This window comes from Acomys russatus, chromosome 6, assembly GCF_903995435.1.
Source record: "Acomys russatus chromosome 6, mAcoRus1.1, whole genome shotgun sequence".
Taxonomy (NCBI): domain Eukaryota; kingdom Metazoa; phylum Chordata; class Mammalia; order Rodentia; family Muridae; genus Acomys; species Acomys russatus.
This window is the reverse complement of record NC_067142.1, coordinates 81163599-81182418: the sequence shown is the minus strand read 5'-3', so window position 1 is coordinate 81182418 and position 18820 is coordinate 81163599. Positions and strand designations below refer to the sequence as shown.

General features: G+C 41.0%; 1 protein-coding gene across 1 annotated transcript in view; it reads left to right on the top strand.

Annotated features, from left to right (window-relative positions):
• Spata17 (spermatogenesis associated 17) overlaps window positions 1–18820 on the top strand; it is a 163947-nt gene that overhangs the window by 116069 nt on the left and 29058 nt on the right. Inside the window, exon 9 of the mRNA XM_051148107.1 lies at window positions 4252–4387. Coding sequence (XP_051004064.1) covers window positions 4252–4387 — 136 coding nt within the window. The remainder of the gene's footprint in view (window positions 1–4251; window positions 4388–18820) is intronic.

Below are 18820 nucleotides of genomic sequence, written 5' to 3'. Positions count from 1 at the left end.
TAAGGTGATTGTGACTTCATAGAATGAGTTTGGTAGAGTTCCTTCTGTTTCTATTGGTATTGGTTCTTCTTTGAAGGTTTGATAGAATTCTGTGCTGAATCCATCTGGCCCAGGGCTCTTTTTGGTTGGGAGACTTTTAATGTCTGCTTCTATTTCCTTATGGGATATAGGACTGTTTTAGTTGTTTGCCTGATCTTGATTCAACTTTGGAAAGTCGAATTTATCAAGGAAATTGTCCATATCTTTTAGATTTTCAAATTTTGTGATGTATAGGCTTTTGAAGTAACACCAAATGATTCTCTGAATTTCCTTGGTATCTGTTGTTATTTCTCCCTTTTCATTTCTGATTTTGTTAATTTGTATACTCTCTCTCAGCCATTTAGTGAGTTTGGCTAAGGGTTTGTCTATTCTGTTGATTTTTTCAAAGAACCAGCTCTTGGTTTCATTGATTCTTTGAATTGTTTTCTTTGTTTCTAACTTACTGATTTTAGCCTTGAGTTTGATTATTTCCAGCTGTCTACTCCTCTTAGGTGTGTCTGCTTCTTTTTTTCTAGAGTTTTCAGGTGTTCCATTAAGTTGCTCATATGCGATGTCTCCAGTTTCTTTGTGAAGGCACCTAGTGCTATGAATTTTCCTCTTAGAACTGCTTTCATTCTGTCCCAAAGGTTTGGATATGTTGTGCCTTCATTTTTATTAAACTCTAGGAACTCTTTGATTTCTTTATTTCATCCCGGACCCAATTGTCATTGAGTAGAAGATTGTTCAGTTTCCATGTGTTTGTAGGCTTTTTGTTATTTCTATTGTTGTTGATGCTCAACTTTAGGGCATGGTGGTCTGATAGGATGCAAGGGTTTATTTGAATTTTTTGTATCTATTGAGGCTTGTTTTGTGACCAATTATGTGGTTGATTTTGGAGAAGATTCCATGTGACACAGAGAAGAAAGTATATTCTTTTCCATTTGGGTAAAAAGCTTTGTGAATGTCAGTTAGGTCCATTTGATTCATGACTTCTCTTAGCTTGATTATTTCTCTTTTTAATTTCTTCCTTGAGGATCTGTCCATTGGTGATAGTGGGGTGTTGAGGTCTCCCACTATTATTGTGTTGGGATCAATGAGTGATTTAAACTTTAAAAGTATTTCTTTTACAAATGCAGGTGCCCTAATATTTGGGGCATAGATATTTAGGCTGGTGATGTCCTCTTGGTGGATTTTTCCTTTCATTAGGACAAAGTGTCCTTCTCGATCTTTCTTGATCAATTTTAATTGAAATTCTATTTTGTCAGATATTAAAATGGCTACTCCTGCTTGCTTCCTGAGACCATTTGCTTGAAAAAATATTTTTCAGCCCTTTATTCTTAGGTAATGTCTATCTTTGTTGATGAGATGTGTTTCTTGAATGCAACATATTGAAGGATCTTGTTTTTGCATCCATTTTGTTAGCCTGTGCCATTTTACTGGGGAGTTGAGACCATTGATGTTGACATATATTATTGACCAATGGTTATTGGATCCTTTTATTGTGGAGTTAGTGGTGATTATGTTTGGCAGTGTCTGTTTTGGTTGTGCGATTATCCGTATGCTGAATTTTCTTGGGTGTGGCTGATCTCGTTGTGATGACATTTTCCTTCTACTATTTTCTGTACAGCAGGGTTGGTGTTTAGATATAGTTTAAATTTGGTTTTGTCATGGAATATCTTGATTTCTCCATCTATGTTGATTGAAAGTTTTGCTGGATATAGTAGCCTTGGTTTGCATCTTTGGTCTCTTAGAGACTGCATAATCTCAGACCAGGCTCTTCGGGCTTTCATAGTCTCTGTTGAGAAGTCAGGTGTAATTCTGATGGGTCTACCATTATATGTTATTTTGCCTTTCTCTCTTGCAGCCTTTAGTATCTTTTCTTTATTCTGCATGTTTAGTGTTTTGATTATTATGTGCCGGGATGAATTTCTTTTCTGGCCTAGCGTGTTTGGTCTTCTGTAGTCCTCTTGTATGTTCAAGGGTATCTCTTTCTGTAGACTGGGGAAGTTTTATTGTATGATTTTCCTGAAGATGTTCTCTGGAACTTGGGACTTTGCATCTTCCTTTTCATCAACTCCTATAATTCCGAAGTTACGACTTCTCATGGTGTCCTTGATTTCTTGGATGCTTTGTGTCACTAATTTTTCTGTTTTAAGATTTTCTTTGAGAGATGTATCAATTTCTTCTATTGTATCTTCAGCACCTGAGGTTCTCTCTTCCATGTGTTGGATTCTGTTAGTTATACTTGTCCTGCTTCCTTTTTTAATTGTTCTTTTTCACTTTTTTCTCAATTTGTGATTTTCTAATATTGTCTAATTCTGTTTTCATGTCTTGAATTGTTTTATTTAATTCCTTTACCTGTTTGGTTGTGGTTTCTTGTTTCTCCTGGATGGCTTCTTTTCGTTTGTTTGTGTTATCCTGGAATTCTTGGAAGGATCTATTCATTTCCTCTTTATAGTTCTCAAATAGCTGTATAAGCATGGTTTTGAGGTCATCTTCCTGTGACTCTGCCATAGTAGGGTATCTGTTGGTTTCTGGGCTTTCTGGTGGAGCCATAATATCTTGATTTTTGTTATTAGACCTCTGATTTCTTTCCTTTAGGCATCTGCTTAGAAGACTTGGGCTTTCCAAGCTGGTTGTCTCTGGGGTGAGTACCTTTGATAGGGAGCTATTTTCTATAATGGGTTCTCAGACTCTGCCTTCCTGTATCTATATTTGTTTGAGCTCTGCCACCTAGATTCCATGGTTTTATAGGGCTCCTCTGGCTGCTTATCTCCTCTGAGGGATTCACCACACAATGAATCTGTGATTTAGATGTCAGATGCTATGTGACTTCTGTTTTGTTAATCGTTTGCTCTGTAGACAGGCCACTCCACTTTGGTGCACTGATCCATCCAGCAGTCTGACCTTCCCTTTCTCCCTGCTGGTTGTAGCCCTCCACTGAAACAAGGCGCTGGTCCACTCTCTGTCACCCACCATCGCTGCTCACAGTCTCTTGCAGCCTCTGTTGCTTGCCACTTCCCGCTGCTGTTCTCGCCAATCCTCCCACCCCGCCAATCACCACTGCAGGTGTTTTGTTCCCTGCTGCCTACCTCAGCAAGCGCTGCTGGTGTTGTTGGCACCACAGCCGCCATTGCTATCGCTGTCGCTGTGCTGTAGCTGTTGATGCAGCTGCCGACACTGTGGATGCTCTGCTCCCCAGGGGGTCCGTGCTTTTTCCCGTGTTTCGGGGTGCACAAGATTGTCCTTAGTTTGTTCCTTGCGCACTATGGTTTCTCCCGCTGTAGTGGGGTGTGGAGCTTGGTGTTCCTGCTTACGAAATAAGACCATCTTTCTGCCTTGATTTCTTTGGCATCTAAACAAGGTCCACACTGCTCGCCGCCATCTTGGAATCCCCGTTCCATTACTCTTATTTGGTGAGTTCCATTGAGGATTTGGCAGAATCAGCAGAGCAAGCCGTCAGGTCTCACCAAGAGCTTACCACAGCAACAGTGCTGCAGGAGGGTGAAGTTAGCCTTTCCTGTAGAGCCACTGATACCTAAACTAACTACAAAAATCAATTAAAATAGAATGCTGCTGGATGCAGCAAGGCACGTCTCAAGATCTCCCTCACCGTGTCTCTGGCCCTGTATCCTCTTCAGACTCCACACTAAATGCTGCATTCACATGAGGCCGCTTGTTGCTCATAGCAGCCCCGTGTGGAAGTCAAGATAAATGGAGACCACATGTCTAGGCAAGGAAGCACAGGACAAGGGAAAGCTGAGCTGAGAGTCAGATGGGCTAGCTCCAAAACAGTCCCATTCACACCTGGCCAGATGTGCCTTCACTTAGGGTGTGACATGAGAGTTGAAGAAAACTGTTTTCAATAAGAATTACCTGTACTGATGCAGTCTTTGTTTTGTTTGGGGGGTGGTTGTTTTTTGGGGGAGGGATTTATACAATTTAAAAATGACATTTTGTTTATAATTGAATTCTGAAAACTGTGGTAGGTTCAAATTGTTAATTGGATAGTTAGCATCATGATATATTTAAGACTCACAAAAATCCCTGTAGAAAAGTTTGAGTGCCTCTGTCATTAGACAAGTAGAAAAGGAAGCATCCCTGAAGCCAAATACTTCTGACAGTGGCCAAGGTTGAAATGGAGCACAGGTGTCCTGATTCCAAACCCTTGTTTTCATTGAATCAGTTGTCCATGGAAGTCTAATCATGAGTATTGCTTAACTATCCTTTCAGGTTTTTGCCATTTTCTTCCTACCATAAAACCGAGAAGTACATCCCAATGATACACTCATCAAGCAAGTATGATTCTGGCTCATATGGACAGAAGCACTTTCGCAGTCAAGAGCCTAAAAAGTGGATCTGTGACAAGGTGGGCTTATCCAGCAGTAGAAATGGTGCTCCTGTAAATGGCTAAAGACAAACACTGGTGATAATGTTAGGGAATGGTACCACTTTTAAAAGACTGAAGATAGACATTGATGATAGCAAATATTCTCATTACACTTATGCCCATCATAATTATAAACTTATTTGAAGCTGTTTTTGTAAAGATCGTACAGACCTGTGTCCACGATAGATTTGCATGAATTCTTTGCATTGTAGTAGGTTTTATTTTTAAGAGTTTTAATGTTTCTTTTTGTGGGGGTTGGGGTTTTGGGGTGTTTTTTGTTTGTTTGTTTGTTTGGTTGGTTGGTTAGTTTTTTTGGTTTTGGGGTTTGTTGGTTGGTTGGTTGATTGGTTGATTTTTAAAGACAGATTTCTCTGTAGCCCTGGCTCGCTTTGCAGGTTGGCATTGAACTCACAGAGATCCTCCTGTCTCTGCCTCCCTGAGTGCTGGGCTTATAGGTGTGCACCACTGCACCCAGCTGCATTATTGTGTTCTTAATGTATGTTTTGTGGCTATATATCCTGTAATCAATGACGATGATCACTGGCTTTGACAGATGGTCAGGGTTGGGGTTTGAATGTGAAGTCCTAGAGTGGAATGGACTATTGATCATGGAAGGCAGATATCTCTAGCTCTGTCAATATCTGTGCATCTATACCTATATGTGCAGAAAGTGTACAGAACATGTAGGTTTTACATGAATCTATAATGTGTATTTTGTTCTTGGTGCCATAACAAATTACCCTGGAATATCAAGTGAATAAAATTAACAAAGTTGGAAGTGTCACACTAGCTGATTTCAAAATATATTGCATTGCCATAGTATGCAAAACAGCATGCATGGTACAGGTATCAAAGGACACATGTTGCCTTGATGGGATAGGAGAGACAGTGCAGAACTATGCCCTCATGTACGCTCAATTGATCCTTAAAAGTAGTGGAAAAATCAGTGACAAAATGACAGTCTACTCAACAGACAGTGTTGGGAAAATTGGATATTCTTATTCAGGAAAATGAAATTGGATCCCTACTTCTCACTATATAAAAAATGAACTCTGAACACAGCCAAGATTTTAATATAAGCCCTCAAACCACTAGAGGAAGCAGAAAAACTTTTGATATTGGGCTCAGCAATAGTTTTTGGATATGACCTTAGAACCATAGGCAGCAAAAGCTTAAATATACAAATGAGATTGCATCAAACTAACAAGACTGTACACGAAGAAGTCGCCAGTCAACATAATGAGAGACATCTACTGGGATGAGGAAGATATTTGAAACCATACATTGTAATAAGGGTCAGTATCCACAATGTATAAGTAGTTCCTATGGCAAGAAAAGAAACAGGAGCTGTGTGTGTGTGTGTGTGTGTGTGTGTGTGTGTGTGTGTGTGTGTGTGTGTGTGTGTTATGTGAAGGCAAAGGCCTAGAAAGATGCTTTTCAGAAGAAAATATGCAGGTGAGTACATGGAAAGATATTCAGTACCACTAAAATTATCACCAAAATGGGAATTGAAACCACAATATATCATCGCATACTTGAGAGAGTAACCATTACCAAACAGACAGAAGGAAAATGTTGGCTAAGTTGTGAGAAAAGGGAACCTTTGTGCAATTTGTGGAAGTTACTATAGGTTAATAGAACCTTTGTGCTACTATTTGATTCATCAATCAGACTTCTGAGCATAAGTCCAAAAGGAATGAAATTAGTATGTCAAAGAGGTAGGTGGAAGTCATGGTCACTGCAACATCATTCACAACAGGCAGGGCAGCAACCAAAGATGAGTACTTAATGAAATGGAGTGCACACACAGTAGAATATTATTGTGCTATAAAAAAAACCACACACATACCCAAAGAAATCTTGTTATTCATGACATGGATGAATCTGGAAGGCTTTATGCCAAATGACAAAGGTTAAATTCAGGAAGATAGATACTACACCATGTGAATTAGAAAGTCGACTTCATAGTAGAGAACAGAATAGTGGGTCCCAAGGACTTGGAGATGGAGATGGGCTAAAGTTCCAGTGCAGAAGTTCTCCCCTTCGGCTCTCAGCTAGGTGTGGCATGGGCCCCTGGGCCTTGAGAGAGCTCACCCTTCCCTTTGATACTGGAGGGTACTCTCTGACCTCTCTAGGGGAGATGCAGCACCCACGATGGTCCCTAAGTTACCTTGTGGGGTCATTCTTCCATTCCCTGTAGAGTATAAGAAGCCCACAGCCTGCCTCCACCCTGCTGCTTTCCCCCCTTTACTTGAAGTCATCGGTGTCTTTGCTACTCTTGTTCCAGCTCTAGTCTAGACATGTGTTGAGGGGCTGATTACATCCAAGTTGAATGGGCCTCCTTACCATCTCTCAGAGAACTGTGTTGTCTCTGGTGTATCATGTCTTCATTTAAGAAGCATTTTCACGCCATGTTCCATCGTAATCCATATCGTGAATGTGGAATTTTTGAGAGAGAGGGAGTAAATAATTTAAAAATATCACAAGATGCTGTTGTTGAATCTTGAGGGCTTTTTTTGGTGGCCTGACTAGTTCCCTAATAATTGAGACAGAGACCTACTGATTTGTTTAAATAAGCCACAAACACATTAACTTGTCAGGTATGATTTAAACTAATTTTCTAAGCTATGCTGGCTACCTCTCAGCCATATTCCCCAAGTTACTTGTCAACCTTAATCCTGTCTGGGCTGGATCTGCTCCATCAGGCTACATTCTCTCTCTCTCTCTCTCTCTCTCTCTCTCTCTCTCTCTCTCTCTCTCTCTCTCTCCCTGTCTTTTCCTTTCTTCTTTTTTTACTCCTTTTCTCCACCTACTTGCCTCTTGGTCTCTACCTGAGACCCCAAGCCCCAGAACCAAAGCTCTACCTACTTCTCTTCTGCCCAGTTACAGTCTGGCCAACCTTCTTTATTAACCAATCAGAGATAATTGGGCTGCAAGCTTTACACAAGGACCAATGTATGTGTGAATGCACTCATCTGGACTGCAACCAAATCTTGGCATCAAGAACTTAGCATTTGTATACATAGCACCAGACCAACCCCTATCAAGATACCTTTCATGTTTAACATTTTAATTTATTATTGTTACTAGCTTGGGGGCATGTGAGGGTGTGCACATGCACATACGTGGATGTCTGAGGCCACTTTCAGGACATGTTCTCTTCTACTCTGAGTTCCAGAATGGAGTGAGCTCCCTAGGCTTGGTGAGTCCTCTCACATATTCATGAGGTACCTTTGAAACTATCATTATTAAGCCATTTTCTTTAAAGGCTCTTTAACATTAGTAATTCTGAGTGTAAGGTCTGTACAGTGAGGCCAGTCGTTTACCCTATGGACTTACTGGCAGACTGAGGTGCAGTTTGTCATGTCATTTTATAAAATCCCACAGCTAACCATATTCCTGGCATTTTCTACCAACAAGCAACTCCTCTGAACACAAACTGTCTATGAGCTTTAATTACTTAATTTCATACTTTGAATGTTTATAGATGTGATCTGTATTTCCTTTTCTAGTCGCCATGACTTCACATGGGTGCTTTTTAACCGTTTGGTTGAATCCAGCCAGCAGTCGTTCCTTTAAAGTCAGAGTGGCTTTAGCGTGTCTCTGTCGCCATAGGAATGATCCTTTTGCAGACTTCTGTTTCCTAAAATAGAGCCAAACTTCCCTCAGAGCTTTGTGGCTACCCACTTAACACAGTCAAACAACAAGTGCTTGTGTGTCTGTCTCAGGCAATCAACTTCACAGGAGAAAAACATTTGAATAGTCACTGGAGGTGAGAGTAGCTCATTTTGTTATTTTAGAAGTCTCATTAGAGGCAGTAAAGAGCATATAGAGACTCAGTAACCATTAGTAAAGCCCTGGCCTCCCAACCATGTGCGAGCTGTGAGGAAGTGCAGGTGGGTTCCGCCTCCCTCCTCCTGCCTGCTCCTCCTACCTCCTTTCCTCCAAACTCACTCCTTCCTGTATTCTTTAATTTTCAAATGCCAAACCTAAGTTGTATGTTACAGAATTAGTTGTTTCTCTAATTGCAAAATCATGGAGTTATTTAAAATATTTTCTATTTTGACTTGATATTGAGTAACTTGGGAAGACTAAGTTGTGAAGAGTAGGTTTGTTTGTCATTCTCCACTGTGTGTGTTTGGTTAGCCTGGGACTCACCTTGTAGATCCATCTGAGCTCAAACCTTCAGCGATCCTCCTGCATCTGCTTCCTGAGTGTGGGAATCCCATGTGTGTGCCAATACAGACATAATCTTGAGAATTTGAAGCCACAGCCTATTGCTAGAGGGTAGAAAGTCATCTTAGGAGACTGGAGTTGTTAGATTCAAAGTACAGACAATTAAAAAGACCAATATTGAAGTACGTTGTCTGTAGGGAGGTAGATTACTTCCTCCGTTTAAAGGCAGCCTGAGGGCTAAGGGTATGGCTTAGTGTTAAGGTGCTCATGTAGATGTGTAAAGCCTGGTGTTCACCCTCCAGCAGTGCAGAACACATAGGAGCAGCTCTAGCTGAACACAGTAGGTGGGTTTCAATTAGGTGCCCACCTTGGCCTCGAGGCAGTCTCTATGAAGAACTGACTTCCTCTTCTGCCATCTGTAAACAGAAAAGCTACAAGTCCCAAGTGATGTAACAAGCTGGGCTACAGGACATCAGCTGCAGGAAATCAAGTATGCATCCAGTGCTTTCTCTACTCAAATTCACATCAACCGAATACACCTTCTTATTGCTTCAGAGGTCTTTACACAAGTCACAAATCCAATGAATTGAAAGCAAATAATATTTTTTCCTAAAAAACTTGAGCCAATAATAAAAAAGTTCTTTTGTGTATGTGAAATACATACACACACACACACACACACACACACACAGACACACACACACTGCACATTTGTGTACGTAGCATGCTTAATATGTGTAAGCAGTTTTACATGTTTGGGGTATCCAAAGCTGACATTAGGTGTATTCCTTCCTTTGTTGCCCACTTTGTGTACTGACGCTGAGTCCCACTGAACCTGCAGCTTGCTGATTCGGGCCAGCCTAGCTGTTTGGCTCTCCATGGGAGTCTCTGTCTGCCTGGGACCACAGGTGTGATTGTACCTCAGGTCAAATCCCATCCTCACTCTTACTTGGCTAGTGCTTTACCCACTGAGCTGGTTCTCAGCCCTATACTTCATTGCTTAAAAAAGAGAAAATAACAGAATAGTTCATGTATCATGCAATTTATCCATATTTCTTCAGTCTACTTGTGAACTATACCAAATTCAGCTACTCAGTTTTAACTTTATGTGCTTTAAGTGGCCAGACTCTGAAGCTAAGGTAACTATATTACTATTATAATTCTCTATAGTGCTGAACTCATAATGGATGCAAACTAAGGAACTCCCAGTCAGTTGGTGTTAATGTCATATGTTTGGATGTGTCTCAGATTCCAACAATCTACACCCTTTGCTTGTTAAAAGATCCATGCTCATATTCCCTGAAGTAGAGGTGACCAGTGCTATCCTTTATATCAGGAATAAGCTTCTGTGTGCCTGTTAGACAACTGCCCTTACTGGAACCATTTCCTGTTTCCCATGGCTTTCACAGTTCAGGAGAGACACTAAGGATGCTTTGTGTTGCTGCTCCTTTCTCCATCTGCCTGATTACAGTTGAGTTATGACAGCAAGCCTCCCTGCTCTTCGTCTGCGCATGCGTTTGGGCCCCAAACATGATTGTATACGGTACAAAGCATAGAAATATCCAGCACTCCAAAGAATTAATTTTGGGATCTAAGCATATTGCACAGAACATAAAGCTGACCTTCCCTGTCCATGCTTTGGGGATGGAGCAGGATGGGGAACACATCACGGATTTAATGTGCCACATCGCCTTCTGCAGAAACTTGGGTGGGACTGCGAGCACTTGCCCACTGCACCCAGAGATTGAATATGCTGCCACTGGCGTCCTGATGATAATGAACATTCAGCTTAACGACCGTGATTATGATGATCATAATTGATGTGCAAGTGCTGTGTGTGGGTCGTCACAGTCGAGCTGCACAGTGCCGAATGTGCCTTGGCTGGGACGGTTGTGCTTGCAACGCACTGATTGGGATAAAATGCGCCTTTCTTCTCAAACAGGCCAGCTTTGTAGAACGTCAGGATCTTTCTGGGTGCTGATCGATGACTAAGCACTCATTGAACAGCAGCCCTTTACAGTTGTTTGTTTGCTGTGGCTTCGTGTCATTAGGAAATGTAAACAGTAAAATAATTAGGTGTAATTGAAGGAAAATATTTTGCTCATAAGCTGGCCTTAAATAACCAAATGTATATAGTTGCTCTCTCTTTTGCTCATTGTATCACCCTCCCTCCCTTCCTCTCTCCTCCTCCCTGTCTCCCCAACCCCCTTTCCTCTCCATAAGTCAAGCTCAGAGGTTGGACCCTCATCACTCTTTTTCGTCTCCTCCAAGCTTGAGTAAGTCTCAGGAGGCATTTCTGTATAGATTTGCTTCACTCCGCTGTGCATTTAAGAAAAGGGAGCAGCTGTATTCAGCCCACGCTGCAGTGTATGAAACAGGGATGGTATGTGTGTGCTAGCTCTACTTTCAGTCATTGTTTTCTTTTTGGATCAGTTTGTGACACTCTCTTTATTAAATTTCAGTTAATTATTTAAATGACTTCAACAGAGTTCCTGATTTGACTTTTTTAAGTGCAGTGGTATATCCAGGATTTTGAAAGCCTTAGTGCCCACTGTGTTAGCTTGTGGTCGCTAGCCCAAATGTTAAGTTTGCATCTCATTCTAACATACTTGGTTTGAGCAATGAGCAAACCTACTGGAGTACAATTTTGCAAAGAAGCGCGGTCAGCCATTTGAAAAGACACTGTACATATAACCCGTTGTCCCAATTTGAGCAATGTCTGTATCCTATTATTAATAACTATGACATTCTGAAGAGACGATGATGAACACTTGTCTCAGAGACCTGTAGAATTTACATCACCCCATGTGAAACACATACCCAGCTATTCTTCTATACGGTGCTAAAGGGCAGATAGTCTTTGCCTGACACTTTGAGGTTTTGTAGCTTTTACCCATGAAGTTTTCTCTCTGAGGTTTTAGTTCAATGTGATCAGCGAACTCTGAAAAATTCCCTTTGAGGTTTTAAAGCCACCAAACCATCAATGTGTCCAGTCTTTGCTGTGATTTGCCGAGACAGAACAACAACAGTTAAACTCACCATCTGCTACCGACCCGGAATATCTACCTCTGCCCTGCTCTGCAACTGAACTCCTAACTTAAATGTCGACAGTAAATGTCTACATGGCTTTCTTTGTTTTTGGCTGTGTGCATGCATGAGTGTGTGTGTGTGTGTGTGTGTGTGTTGATGTTGGAAAAAGGGCATGAGCCCCACACCTATGATGTCCTCAGCAGTGTGGGCATTACTTTAATGTCTCCCCAGGAGATCCTGGTTATTTATCTTGCTGAAGGAACAGGTTTATCAGTTTTATGATACTTAAACCAGCATAAAGACTCTTCCAAAACAAAGGGCAAAAAGAAACCAAACCAAACAACACACCCTAAATATAGAGCTACCACAGACATCTATACCACTCTTGAAGTAAGCTGAGTCAGTACACCACAGAAATGCTTGCAATCATATTTGGTATAGCACTATTCACAACAGATAGACTATGGGACCCAGCCTAGATGCCCGTTGACAGATTGACAAATAATGACAATGTGATACTGATGTACAGGTGTGCATGTGTGCGCACACTGAGGAAATGGTGTCCCCTGGATGGCCTGTTTAGTCTGTACCCAGCGCTGCATTCTTATAGCCATATTGCTGTCCATCCTGAGTGCACATAAGCTAACAGGCAGTCACACAGGAAGTAGAGGGTCATCCTAATGCATCCTGCATAGTCTGTTTAGTTAGTTACCATTCTCTGGATTTAATATGTCTGGAGGTTCTGAATGTTTTCCATTGTCTAGAAGATTGACAACAGTACTAGGATATAGCTGGAAATTTATCATTTGAGTTTATTTTCATAGAAACATTGTACTATTTTTAAATAAAAAGATTTAGAAATTTTTGCTATTTCTGGAAAATTTTTTCAATAATAATTTATTGTCTATATTATTTTATTTATTGTGTCTGGGATTTTAATTATATTTAATGTTAATTTTTCTTTGCTTATTTTTTATTATTCTTAAAGATTGATTTTTATTTATTTATTTATTGTGTCTGTGTGTGTGTGTGTGTGTGTGTGTGTGCGCGCGTGCGTGCGCAGTGTATATGAGCAGAGAGGGAAGGAGCCTAGAGAAGCCAAGAGAGGGAGTCAGATTCCCTGGAGCTGGAATTACAGATGTTTGCGACTGCCAAACATGGGTTCTAGAAACTGAATTTTAGTCATAGCAAGAGCACCAGATGGTCTTAATAGCTGAGCCATCACTGCAGCCCCATCTTCCATTTTAACTGCCTTCTCTCTGACTCTTTCTATTTATTTCTTTACCATATCTTCCCTTTTTAGTTGTTTTTCTGCTTTTTCAAATGAGATTTATTAAATTTTCACCAAAAGAAATTTCATTTTGGTCGTGTATATTATATCTTTGATATCTGATGTGGTCTTATCTTTGTCCTCAATTTCTTTTCTGGATGGGATAACGACACATCTTCCTGTGTTTTGTTTTTAGTTCATTTCTAGCCTTTGTCTCTAAGCAAGTTATTATAAGTATCGTGTAAAACTGGCTACTAATTGTTATTTGAGAAAATTTAATTCATTTTGGAAAGCTGGGTTTTTTTTCATGTTGTCTCTAGGATAATGTGAGCTTTAATAAGATTGCTGTTTTTCATGTTCTTACAAATTTTGTAGACGGGTTGTAGGTCAGTTGTATATGTTTTTGTCAGCATAGCGGGTTGTTTGTCAGGAAGTGATTCCATAGAGAAGAAGGAAGAGAGGAAGTCTATGGCTTTGCTTCTACAGATTCTAATTTGCCACTTCCTTCTTTTTGCTTATTTGATGACCCAAAGGGTGACCTACCTCTATCCCTTCTGATTTTACTCTCCCTTCTAGCTGTGCTTAGAGTCTTCCATAGTACTGTACTTTGTCTTTCTGGAAGTGACTTTATCTGCATTTTCTATGACACCTCCCCCTCCCCACTTGTTTTTGGTTTTTGAGACATGGTTTCTCTGTGTAGCTTTAGCTGTCCTGGATAGCTAGGCATCCAGGATATAACCTTGATCAAAGCAACAGAGCCTCTGCTCCCACTGAACATGTAGTTTATGAGGAATAATGGACATTAATCATTTCTCAAAATACTATAATGAAAATGACATAGATCTGTAAGATGGTATAGCGAGGAAACATGGTTGGCCAGGGAAAATGAAGACATGCCATAGAAATGCTTCTGCCAAAATAGAAAGAAGTGTTAGCAAAACAAGCTCTGTCTCTCTGTCTCTGTCTCTGTCTCTGTCTGTCTGTCTGTCTGTCTCTTTCTCTCTCTCTCTCTCTCTCTCTCTCTCTCTCTCTCTCTCTCTCTCTCTCTCTCTCTGTGTGTGTGTGTGTGTGTGCGTGCACGTGTGCGCACACGCACTCACATGTATTTGGCACATAATTAGCTAACAGAGTAGAAGGCCTCCAAGCTTCTAAAGAGCTCTGGGATTGCAAAGCACATATGCTTTCAGTCTCAGAGAGTATGCCTTTCTGTTTCAGGGAACTGAAAGGCAGTCCATGGGTTGGGCATGAATGTGTAAATGGACAGATGGCTCATTGACAAAATGCTTGCCATGCAAACATGAGGACCTAGTTTCGCCAGTACCCACATAGAAGTGAGGTGCAATAATATGTACCCATAATGTTACTGTTGGGGAGGCAGCAATTTGACTAGAGGAACTGTGGCTTGCTGGATAGTCAGGAGAGAGGAGAGAGAGAGATTGAGGAAAGTACCCAATGTGTTTATTTTTGGTCCTCACAAGCACACACGTACCCATATACTCAAGTATGTGAACACACACTCACGCACTCACACCCGCACACATGCACGTGCATGCGCACGCACACACACACACACACACACACACACACACACACACACTGAATATATGGAATCAGGAAACTTGTTGCCAAACCTATAGATGAATGCTAGGATAAATGAAAGACTTTGGTTTTTATACTGGGGGATTTGGAAGGTTGTCAAGCAACATTGAAAAGATGAGATTTATATTTTCAAAAGACCATTGGGTTCGGTGTGGATAATTACTTTTAGAGAAGGCAAAATAAAAGGAAAAGAGACCAGCTAGAAATGGGTAGTGGTGGCACATGTCTTTAAACCCAGCACTCAGGAGGCAGGCAGATATCTGAGCTATAGAGCAAATTCCAGGACAAACCCCTGTAGAAGATGGAGGAGGAGGAGGGAGAGGAGGAGGAGGAGGAGAAAGAAGAGGAGGAAGGAAGGAAGGAAGAAAGGAAAAGAAAGACAAGACAATCAAAAAGCAGTCCAGGTAAGATTTAGTGGTGGTAAGCAGACTTGGAGAGATGTGAATTAATTCATGCATACTACAAGTAGAAGCAATTGTTAGGCTAAAACTGAAAATGAACTGACTGTAATAGAGTTAAAGAAAGTTTGCTAAACAAACTGGTTTGTAAAAGTTTGCAAAAGAAAGTTTGCGAAAGAAAGTGTGTTAACAGCAGTGGTACTCACTGGGAGATAAGGAAAAGCACAAGTTGGGAACAATCAAACAGAAGAGACCATCAGTTCAGTCCTGGGAATGTTTGAGTGTGAGATGACATTGACTCAACCTATTGGAGATGTCCAGAAACATGGCTTAACATTGAAGTCCGTTTCCTGCGAGAACAGTCTTTTTTTTTTTTTAATATTTTTTTCTTATTAATTTATTCTTGTTACATCTCAATGTTTATCCCATCCCTTGTATCCTCCCATTCTTGCTCCCCCCCATTTTCTCATTACTCCTCTCCCCTATGACTGTGATTGAGGGGGATTTCCTCCCCCTGTATATGCTCATAGGGTATCAAGTCTCTTCTTGGCAACCTGCTGTCCTTCCTCTGAGTGCCACCAGGGTCTCCCCCTCCAGGGGACATGGTCAAAATGTGAGGCACCAGAGTACATGAGAAAGTCATATCCCACTCTCCACTCAACTGTGGAGGATGTTCTGACCATTGGCTAGATCTGGGTAGGGGCTTAAAGTTTACCTCCTGTATTGTCCTTGGCTGGTGCCTTAGTTTGAGCGGGACCCCTGGGCCCAAATCTGCCTATCATAAAGTTGCGAGAACAGTCTTAACTAGACTTGCAAAATTGAGTAAATGGCTTCATTAAAAAAAAAAAAACACCACTGACTGTAATAATAATAGATAAGATGTGAGGGAGGAAGGATAGAAAACATTTTAAGGATTGCCAATGTTTGTAGCCACTTGGAATAGGAAGGTCCCTAAAGGAGATAGTTAACATGTGAGAAAAGGCAAGAGAAGGGTGTTATCAAAGAGGCCAAGGAGAGGAAAAGAATGTCAAATGATGCCATAGAGTCACAGGGATGCGTGTGGAACAAACCCCACAGATTTAGCAAAAGGCAGGTCACTGGTCTCTTAGCAGGAACTGATTTAATCACCGTGTGGAGAGTAACCAAGATGGAAGTCACTGTGGAGTGAGAGGAAGAAAAAGAGAAGTTACTGTATGTAGAAAATAATTTTAATAAGACTTTAAAAGGAGACCCATAACTATGAAGAAAAATGATACAAAATACCTTTATTTTGTTTTAAAAATGGAAAACATTGGCCATGAGTAAATTATGTTATGCTAAATGTATATTACTTAACCAATTTTCTATGTTTTAAATTTTATTAACCTTTTAATTTTATCTTTAAAAAATTTTTATAATGTTGGTGATAAAGACACATAAGTTGACATCATGTAAATCTACCCTGCAAGCTATTTGCAACAATCAGAATATTTAATAAAACTAATCTTTTCCCATTTGTGATGCCTCAGTTGGAAAATGTGGTCCCTTGATGATAATCTCGGGCTCTGAAGAAGAAATAGATTCTGAAGAGAAAATGTGATGGTGCTTATGATGCCGTAGGACAGCAAAGCACCATCGCTGCCTGTGTGCTTTGTCTGGCCTGCCTTGCCTTCTGCACCGTACCTCGCCTAGGGGCAGCATCAGAGGAGGGGCGCTTCTTCTCAGTTCTCTTTGTTACCTTAGACGCCGCTACGACCGAGCCTCCTCCATGAACCTCTCCCCTAACATCCTCCATTCCACACAGCCCTCACAACATCACACGCTAGGAGTTTCCCTCCACTCCTTCCTTCAGAAGGCCTCTGCAAGCCATGTGTGGTGTTACACTCCTGGAGTACAGTTTGGGGCCAATCTCATTCATATAGTGAGGTCCAGGAGGGCCAGAGCTGTGCAGCAAGGCTGTCTCTAAAGCAAGCCTCTCAGCCTTCCTCAGAAGTATTCTTTACTAGGCAGTTTAACTGCTTCTGAAGCATCAAACCCCAGCGTGACATAGCATAGCTTTTCCTATGTTTAAAAAAACATTGAATTCAGTTAATGTTTCAATTTTATAAAGATTTATTTATTATATATACAGTGTTCCACCTGCAGGCCAGAAGAGGGCACCAGATCTCATTATAGGTGGTTATAAGCCACCATGTGGTTGCTGGGAATTGAACTCAGGACTTCTGGAAGAGCAGACAGTGCTCTTAACCTCTGAGCTATCTCTCCAGCCCTTAATTATTTTTAACAAACCTTCCTGTAAATTTTGAAAGAATTTATTTGCTGTTAGAGAATCAAGGCATGCTTCTCCAAATTTCTCCATAGTCTGCTAAACTAAAGCCATATATGAAGGTGCCCCGTGTAAGAACAGTTAGCATTTACCTTGTAATTTTCTTCTAGATCTTGAATATGTACTGATTTGTATTTTATATGTATTGATGTTTTGTCTGCATGTGTGTATGTGTACCACTTGTGTGCCTGGTGTTCATCGAGGCTAGAAGACATTGGAACCCTGAAACTAGAGTTACAAGTGGTTATGAGTTGTCGTGGGGGTGCTGGGAATAGGACCCGGGTTCTGTGCAAGAGCAGCAACTACCCTTAGCCACCGAGCATCTTTCCAGCTCCCTCCTCTGTATCCTCCATCATGTGGTACTTTCAGAAAATCACTTCTGTTCCATTTGTCCTCCTCTTCTAGAGAAACTCATTTGTATTGATAAAACCTATAAATAACTTCTAAGAGTATTTTCTTGAAAATAGGAATTTGAGAAGAAATGAAATTTGAGACTATACCAGTCTAAACCTGAAGCTTTTGTCCACTGATCCCTGTGGGGTTTTAAGATTGTCCATATTGTTTTGCTAAATGAATTCAGAAGTCATCTGTCAACTCAGCTCTGACATCTAATACACATAAATAATGTCCAAAGGGAGGAAGCAATCTCGTCTGCAAGTCCTAATAGCCTTTCTAGTTCTGATATCAGGCATGATTAAGGAGGTCCCAACTCTGTGTCCAATATATACAAAGTTCATGTTGTGTCTGCTGCTAAGCCCAGCAGCTGGTGGGATCCCTAACAGTATAACAAAAAGATACCTGGCAGCCTGCATAGGGTCAGATATGCCTACTCCTAATGTGTGTAGTATCTTTTTGTCTTAAAATATTGCTGATAAAATTCCCTGTGTTCATCATTTTCTCTCATGGACATAACCCTGACCATTAGGAAGTGTGTGAAGCTGCCTGAGTTGCTCAGATTGGGAGATTTGCAGGTTCACTTTCAAAGGCCTTGGTATTCCAGGAAGAAACCCCCTCAGAGCATAGCTGCCTAGTCATAACGAAGCTGTGGGCTGGCAGCGTTTAGCGGTCAGTGGCAGCTCTGGGGCCTGGTGGTTAGTGTTGTGCTAACATGGATCACACTTTCCAGGAAGCTGTGTCTTCTAAAGGTTGTTCAGCACACCGTCTCAACAAGATCTTCTGTGTCTGAGCAGATCTTGTTTCACCTTCAAATGTGACCTGTCTTCCAAGTATATTTTAGTATTTTAGAAGATATGTTCATCCTTATTTTTCCATCCTTACTACTGTGTGTTATGGTCTCATAGGGGGTGACAGTATGGTTCGTTTTGTGTTTTAAATGGTATACATAAGACTGAGTTACCTCCACAGCACAGTGTCTGAAGAGTACCTGCTCTATAGAGTCAGAGGTCTTACCTGTCTTTGCCCTGTTAAGCTTGCAGTGTTTCCCAGAACCAAAGCAAATACAGATTCACTCAGGAAAGGAAGCACAGTGAAATAGCTGGAAAGACTCACATCAACTGTCCATTTCAGACTGACACTCTAGTGCGTAATTATTTGCTATATGAGAGTAGAGCTAGTAAGACTGATACAAGGAAGATAATATAACTGTTGCATTCTGGCTATACACCTGTGAGGGA